At 27.8% G+C, this 8,406-nt stretch overlaps 1 protein-coding gene, 1 long non-coding RNA gene and 2 other non-coding genes across 4 annotated transcripts in view; 3 read left to right on the top strand and 1 right to left on the bottom strand.

Moving 5' to 3' along the window:
• The first annotated feature begins 1,896 nt into the window (after positions 1-1,896).
• On the top strand, positions 1,897-4,739 carry LOC105851569 (uncharacterized). The gene is made up of 2 exons (XR_001143317.3): positions 1,897-3,230; positions 3,349-4,739. It is a non-coding gene; the product is annotated as an uncharacterized lncRNA (long non-coding RNA).
• LOC113785607 (small nucleolar RNA U19) lies at positions 2,184-2,313 on the top strand. The gene has a single exon (XR_003471732.1). It is a non-coding gene; the product is annotated as a small nucleolar RNA U19 (small nucleolar RNA).
• LOC113785561 (small nucleolar RNA snoR138) lies at positions 2,378-2,520 on the top strand. The gene has a single exon (XR_003471687.1). It is a non-coding gene; the product is annotated as a small nucleolar RNA snoR138 (small nucleolar RNA).
• Positions 4,740-7,494: 2,755 nt separating the features above from the next.
• Positions 7,495-8,406, bottom strand: part of LOC101508606 (uncharacterized) — a 1,714-nt gene continuing 802 nt past the window's right edge. The window contains 2 exon segments of the mRNA XM_027332173.2: positions 7,495-7,821; positions 8,361-8,406. The exon segment at positions 8,361-8,406 is cut by the window's right edge and continues 17 nt beyond it. Coding sequence (XP_027187974.1) covers positions 7,705-7,821; positions 8,361-8,406 — 163 coding nt within the window. The 3' untranslated portion in view covers positions 7,495-7,704.

Genomic DNA, 8,406 nt, shown 5'->3' with positions numbered 1-8,406 from the left:
TATATATATATATATATATTTGTAAACGGCTTGTTAGGTCGGTCTAACATAACATATCTAACAAAATTTATAATAATAATAAATTTGTCACCACATTTTTTTTAATGTATATGTTAGAACAATTCAATTAGAACAGATCTAACAAAATTTACTATAATAATAAATTTATCACTGTTTTTTTTTTTGCAGTTTTGTTTTTTTTTTAAATATGTACGTTAGATCAGTTCAATTAGAATATAACTAATAAATTTTACTATAATAACAAATTTGCCACTATTTTTGTTTTGTTTTGTTGTAGTTTTATTTTTTAATGTGTATCTTAGAACAGTTCAATTAGAACAGATCTAACAAAGTTTACTCTAATAACGAATTTGCCACCGTCTTGCTTATTATATTGGATGTATAACAACTAATTTAATATCGATAATGTAACAAGGTTAAAATGCAATCTCTTCCGTTTTTTTGAGCAAATAAAAATTTCTTCCTTTTTTGTAAGCAAATAGAAATTTCTTCCTTTTGTAAACTAATGATTGCAATGAATCATCTTTCTAATACCACGAGAGATCAACAAAGCATCAAAATCATCATCATTAACATGATGAAAAAATGACATAATAAAATCTACTGCAACGTTTTTAAGTTATAGTTTAATTGACAAATAATAATATTGTTAGGTGTGAAGTTTTGTCCTGAATTCAAATCTAAGATCTCAGAGTCGTATGATGAATTTACTGTATCTTCTAAAAAAAAGCCTACTACAACTTTGCCGACAATACATCCAAACTACACAGAAAATAAAACAAAAAATAAAATATTAAATATATCAAAATATCAAACTTAATGGGATTTATGACACACTAAACTTTCAATAGAACATAATATTTTTTTTTAACAATTTGGTTCCTCCATGAATTTCAAACTTTGACCACAAGTATGAGTTTAACATAATGTCACTCATGATCTTCTCAACTCATAATAAGCTTTTCTGAGTGGGCCAGTCTGGAACAGGAAAGAAGAAGGCCTGTGATAACAATTTGATTTTTGAGAATCAACACGATGATTGATCATGTCAATAATTGGTTCCTGCATTTGCTTAGTGAAATCCAATAAATGATTTGGATTCATAATGTTTTACAACATTATTTATTGTCAAATAATGGTCAATATCATCGTGAGGTAAATTATAAATGAGAAATAGAGTCTAAAAAAACGACATCTCTTGAGATATAAAATTTCCACATGAAAGGTTATATAATTTACAACCTTTAAAACTAGAAGAATATCCAACAAAATACATGGATCACAACCATTGGAGTGAGTTTTGTTATGAGGAATGGTTGCAACATAAACTAGATAACCAAAACCTTAATCTGATTGTATGTTAGTGGTTTATCATATAGTAAATTACAATGAGGTTGTTTATTTAAAATAAGGGAAAATGTTATGTTAATTAGTTGTGCAACAATGCAAACACAATTCCTTCAAAAGTAGTGAAAATTATAGACTGAAAATAATGAATTCTTTTGTAGTCAATAAAAAATATGAAAATTGACTACGAGATTAAAATTCTCAAACTTTAAAATGTAAAAAAAGTTAACATTTTTATAAATATTTTTAAATTTACAATCACACTCAATTGTAATTTATTAACAATATAAATATTTTTACACTAATAACATATATAAATTAATTTTTTGTTTAATGTCAAAATAAAACTCTACATATCTATCATAAGTTTGTTTAGAAATACATATACACCATAAGATGATATAAATTTATTTCAAAAAAGAAAAACAGAGAGGGTAATTTTGTCTTTTGCATGGTCGATTTCTCCTTTTGCATCTCTTTTTAATGATACATGGGCTTATTGGGCTAAACCTCTACGAACCACACAGGCCCATTACAAGATCAACCCATCACATAACCTTAAAATTGGAAACCCTAATTCAAAATCTCTTATACCCAAAGAAGCGTTTCTGCGCCGCATCGTGATTATTCTACTTCTCTCTATTTCACTATTATTACTTCATCTTATAAATCTTATAAATTTCATATTCCCATTCTCTAACTTCACTTCACACACTCTAATTTTATTCATCTCTATAGTTTCTGCTTCATTACACCATATTTTATTTTTTATGCTATGCCCCTTTGAGTTGTCTTATGAAAAATTTCAATTTCATATTTGACTTAGTTAGGGGGCAAATATTAATAGAAAATCTAATGTTTATTAGGTTTCATTCAAAGATAGGCTTTTTGAATCTACAATTTGTTCTCTCATATCATTTGTAACTCAAACAGCCTTTCACATATTCTTCAATATATTTATTTTTGACTTTATAACTTTAATTTAACGTTTGTTATTTTTTTTGTAACAAATGCCTTCGAATAACTAAACAATCATACAATGTTGTTTAGTTCAGACAGAGGCAAATATCAATTATTATTATATATCTGAATTTGTTTGAGGGTGTGGAATTTTTTTAATACCGTTCCATTCCTAGATATATTCGGATATTCATTTTTTCAATTTGTTTTGAAACTAAATAGTTCTGATTTGTTGTTGTTTGGACATTTTTTTTTGATTTTAATGTTAATAATTTTTTGATGTTATTTTTCATTTTTTTAAGCCTCTACCAAACAGCTGAAAAAACTTGTTTTTATAGATTTTTCGGTTCGCACGGAGGCTAATATTGAAAAGGTTTTTAACCCTCTGAAACTCATTTAATTTGAAGAATCAAATTTGAAAGATAGGAACATACATTGTTATGAGTGTTCTTTTCCCATCTAGTTTCAGACATTGGTTCTATTTTGATCTCTTTTTAATGAAAATTTGTATGTTCGTGGTTTATTTGTTGATTTAATAATAATTTATGTAAGATTTTTTTTAATGTTTTCGAATGAAGTTCTTTATTTGTTTTCACTTCTATGAATGTTGCTATTATGTTGTTGATTAAGTCTTTGATCCCCACTTTTTTTCACTTATTTTTCTGAAAAAGATTATTTTTCTTGATTCGATTTTTTAAATTATAAGGGGTGTAAGATTAAAATCAAATTTATTATATTGGTTATTAAATTTATTTAAATTGATCGGAAAACCTTATAAAGAAATTTGATTAACAGGCCCCATGTTGGTGTTAAGAAAAATGTGCCAAAGAAAAATGTTGGTGTAAAGAAAATTTTGCCAGGAATATTGACAAACAAATTCATGCCATTAAGAAGCACCAAAAGTAAGTACCTAATTTGGAGATGTTAAACTAATTGTTGAAATTTGAGGAAGTTATTTTAAAAGCTTTAAGTGAAACTTTTCACGTATAAGAAGTGAATCAGCATTGAGATTCTTTGTAGGTTGAGATTCTTTGATATCAGAACTCTTTGAAGTCTGTTCCTAAAGTTTTTCAGGGTATGTCCGACCAAAGATTTTACCCACCTAATAGTGAAATCCTGCAAATAAAGCAAAATCTCCTCCTAAAGTACATAATGGAAATGCGCAAGCACACGAGCCTATTATTGTCTTTCGAATTAAGCTTTCGATTTAGTTGGTGCAGACGCTGAAGGATCAGTTGACACTAGATAGGAAAAGCTTTCGATCGAGAAGTTGTCAAACCTGTTTCCAAGTCACTTTAGATTCAGTTGGTATTATTGTAGTGAATGCAAACCATATTGTGTTGGGATTGACCAAGACCTCTCCCTTTGCCTTGAGGAAAGGAAAATTTTGTGTGTGAAGAATTACTAAAACTAATTGTAAAGGAAGTTGAGTCGTGTTGGTTGGGATTTGAGGAAGGATCTTGTTGAACTAGAAGTGAATATGTCTTGTTTAAGGAGGGTAATGGATCCATGATTAGTATTTGAGTTCTTGCAAGTGTTGTAGTTGTTATTGAGCCCTTTTAAGAAGCAAATGATGTATTCATTGTGTTTGTACGTAGCTACATCGATGCTTAGTGAACAAGAACAGCGAGTGGGAACAAGAATAAATATGAATGGGGCATAGAAATTCTAACTCATCCCATAGTAGTTTCAAATCAGTAAAGTAAGCAGAAATGGTACAATCACCTTGTTTAATAGAATGCAAATCTTTGAGCAATCGGAAATCTCAAAATTGTTGCCCTTGGTTAATCGTTCGTTCTACAATTCAGTGGTGTTGTCAAAACAAGCTTTTCTCTCTTCAATGTGAAGAGCTAGGGTTTGTGTAATCCATGAAAGAACATATTATTGCAGCGATCCCACAATGAAATTTGGATCAGTGGAAGAAAAGGTTGAGGAAGGGAACCATTAATGAATGAAAGCTTGTTCTTGGATGATAATGCTTGTTTCATGCATTTGCTCCAGTTATGATAGTTATTGTCATTCAACGGATGTGCAACAAAAACAAAGTTGATGTTTTCGCTCGGATGAAGGTAAAAAGGGATTCGAGGGTTAAGAGTGAGGTTTTGAGGAGAAATATCAGGTTTGTTTGGAGAATTTGTTGGTCTTGGTTCTTCAGCCTTGGAAGAAGATTGTGAAGAATGGAGAAAGAACGATGAAGAAAAAGATTCAAGTATGCGCCTTTTGTGTTATTTTAGTTCAAAATATCATTGTGTTTAAATATGCTTTGGTTGTGGACATCTTCGAACCTCCAAAGGGGTATTAAGTATAAACAAATTAAGAAGTATAAACAAATTAAGAAAATAAAGATAAGTTTGTTGATTATATTAAGAAAATAAGAAAAGTTTGTCGAAAGCTAGTTTTCTTTATTATCATTTTTTATGGTAGTCTTGGTGATTAAAAACACTCAATATAGTGATGATACACATTTGTTAGAGTAGTGGTCGACGATGAATAGAGTAGCGGTGGACCATTAGTGGTGGCATATTAAAGTTAAAAAAAAAATATAAAATATAATTTTTATTTCTGTAATTATTTTATAAACAAAAAGTATTTTTATTGTTTTAAATTTTAGGTATAATTTTTTTTCAAAATAAAAGAAAAACTAACCTAACCTCATTTTACTTAAATATATTTTGTTTTGAAAATTAACTTTTTAGAAAACTGAAACAAAAAATTAACCTAACCTCATTTTACTTAAATATATTTTGTTTTGAAAATTAACTTTTTAGAAAACTGAAACAAAAAATCCATAACCATCCCATTCAGTAGTTTGTAATTTGTGAAATAGCTATATGGTGGATTCCCATTCCAAGTATACGAATTAAGAACATATATCATTTTCATTATAATTATGACACATACTAATTACTCACCACCACACTACAACTCAGTTTGACAATTAAACACTGAACAACGTGTGCCATTGTTGTCCGTCCATGTGAGCAAGTCATTGTCACAAAGGTCATGTCTCCATAAGTTTCATTTCTTGGAAGGATTGATTATTGGATCAACATTTATTTTAATCATTGAATTAGTCATGCATTATAATTATAATATCTAAATTATTAAAATTGTAAATACACTTTTGATTTCATTAATTTCATAGATTATATTAGTAAAAAACAAATTAAAAATTAAATTAATCGAGATTTGAGTAAATAATAAAAAAGTAATTCATTTTTCGAATAATTTTGTTTGTGGAATGAGTCACTTATTAAAAGACAAAGAGATTAATAAGAAATGTATAATACATTGTTTTTAATACACACTATCCTATTAATAAAAATTTGTCAGTCCATCACATTCGCATCACATTATATGAAATCTACATAATTTACATTTTTTTATGCATATCACAAATATCTTCATTTAGGGGAAATTAAGTACATAATAAGAAATTAGTAAAAAAAGAAGTACATCATAAGAAAATTATTGTCCATGGAAATTATGATTCCATTGTAATAAGTTGCAAAATATTTCGGTGTTGTTAAATGATGTGTCTTTTGTTTATAGGAACAAGGAGTCTAACCAAATTAAAGATGGGAAGTGTGGATATGATTTTGGTGTGCTCTAGGGGCATTCCGATACAATAATATTGTTTTGGCTTAATTGCAGTTTTGATCCTCCTATTTTAACTGAATTGCGAAAATAGTCCTCTCATTTTATTTCTCTCCAGTTTTGGTCCCCCAAGCTGAATTTTGGTCCGAAACTCGATGAAATTTCCTTTTTTTTTGCATTTATTTAAGTCACACAATGCCTCAAGATTTCATTTACAACAATTGTACCTGAAATATATGATCATAAATGGTGTAGTACGACTTTAAAAACTAAAATTTCATAGTTTTGGACTAAAATTGTGTTTGGGGGACCAAAACTGGGAAGAAACAAAATGGAGGGACTACTTTCGCGATTCAACTAAAATAGAGAGACGAAAACTGCAATTAAGCCTATTGTTTTCTATTATTACAAAAAAGTTTAGGGGTACCTCAATGTTTGTGGTTTTGGGCTAGAACATTAGGTGTTTATAGACCATATAATTTTGTGAATTTTTTACTAAACATACTTTTGTGAATTGGCTATTGCCTTACTGGTGTTGTTGTTCTACACCCTCCTTTTTGAATATATTAACTCTTTCGATTAATTTATATTTATATTAGAATGGATAGCGTCGTATAAGTTTTTTTTATTTATCTAATTTCTTGCACATGATAATGTATGTTTGAATTAAATTTGAGTTTGATTAAATTACGTGTGGTTTTTTATTATCGTAATTTTGAGAAAATTTTATATTAAATAGAATTTTAATAAAGTTACAGTATTATTTTATTGTACTCTTTGACAAATTTATTATGATGTTAAATATATATAAAATATATCTCCTCTTAAAAAGTAGAGTGAGTAGGGTCAACATAAAATTCAAGATAGTAAAATTAGAGTTTTTGATCTCTCAAATAGTTATTTTTTTAATGTATAATTAAGTTTTAAAAAATAAAATATAAAGTACAACAATTAAAAAAATTTCACAAATGTAAAAAAGTATACCAATTGACACAATTAAAATATTTTGCATCTAAAAATAAAAAAAAAAGTAAAATTTAAATAAAATTATAATAAAATTAAAAATACCTCTATTTACTTTTTATCAAGCCCAATCTTTAGAATTTCCTTAAGCATCAATAAGTAGTGTATCCAAATATAAGTGAGAAAGCCTGTGATGCAAAAGCTAGATGTTTTATTTGAATAAATTTACCATAATTATTATCTAAAAAAGAAAAATCACAAATATCTTTGTTTGAGTGGATAATTAATCTTGTCACTTAGCTGGTTGGATGTACACTGGCAAGGTTATTTTTCAGCATAAAAGAAAGAGAGAAGTATTCAGTTACCAATAAAACAGAGAATAATTGTATTGCATACATGAAAATAGAGGGGAGTTCTATGATCACTTACACAACATATGACCCAAACTAAACCAATACTTAATTATCTAAAATTTTAAATGAATTTATTTTGAAAATGGTAAATAATTTATTCATACATTGAATTTATTATGTCTTCTAATTTGTTTACTAATCACCAAAATAAAAATTAGAAACATTTGATAGTTCAAACCTACCAACCAAACAATAGTGAAAAAAGCCTCTAATTTGTGACTTAATTTACAAGACCATTGAGAATGTATAGCATATTTACACAACAAGGATGGGAAATTAGGGAATATCTTTGTGCATCATGTTATTTACATGAATATATGATAAATCACTTAATTGATGCACTTAATTTGTGATTGATAGATCTTATGCTTCAAATGTTTCATGATGACACTTAATTTATGCTTCAAAGTCCATCATAGTTGCCACCAACTGTTATGTGAGCTCTTGTTATAGGAACCCCTCTTACTGCTGAGATTGCTTCATTCAATTTGGTTGCATGCTGCACCACTTGCTTAATCCTCTGAAATCACAAGCAAGGGTTAGTTCAATATACATTAATAACTCACATTCAAGTGAATAGTGGATTAAATATTAGTTTAATGGTAAAAGTTTGATTTTATAATCTCAAGAGATAAAGTTCATATATCATATATAGTAATTATAAAATAATTATCAGTATCATATTTATTAATAATAATTTCTTTTTTCTTAATTTAAATTTGATTAAAAACAAGCGTCATCGATGTTGATCAGATAAACCCGAGATCTTAAGTGCAACTCCACAAATTTCCAAACCCTAAAGTATCTAGATCAATCAATTTCCAAAGGTTTCATTTCATAGGCCTCTACAACTACCTTATAATTGTAGCCTTAACAACATAATAACTACAATTACATAAACCTTATTTGTTAGAATTTTTTTCATATTTTCAAGGATATATTAGTGTAACCTAAAGAGAAATTTAAAACCTTCACACAATTCTAAACAAAATCATGATAAAATTTTATAATTTTAACCATTATAGCAATTTTTTTATTAATAAAAAAAGTTTCACAAACCTTGTCATCAGCATAGATTTGGAACCTAATCTTCTGATCCTGCTGA

This window comes from Cicer arietinum, chromosome 2, assembly GCF_000331145.2.
Source record: "Cicer arietinum cultivar CDC Frontier isolate Library 1 chromosome 2, Cicar.CDCFrontier_v2.0, whole genome shotgun sequence".
NCBI classification, from domain to species: Eukaryota; Viridiplantae; Streptophyta; class Magnoliopsida; order Fabales; family Fabaceae; genus Cicer; species Cicer arietinum.
This window is presented reverse-complemented; position numbering and strand designations above follow the sequence as displayed.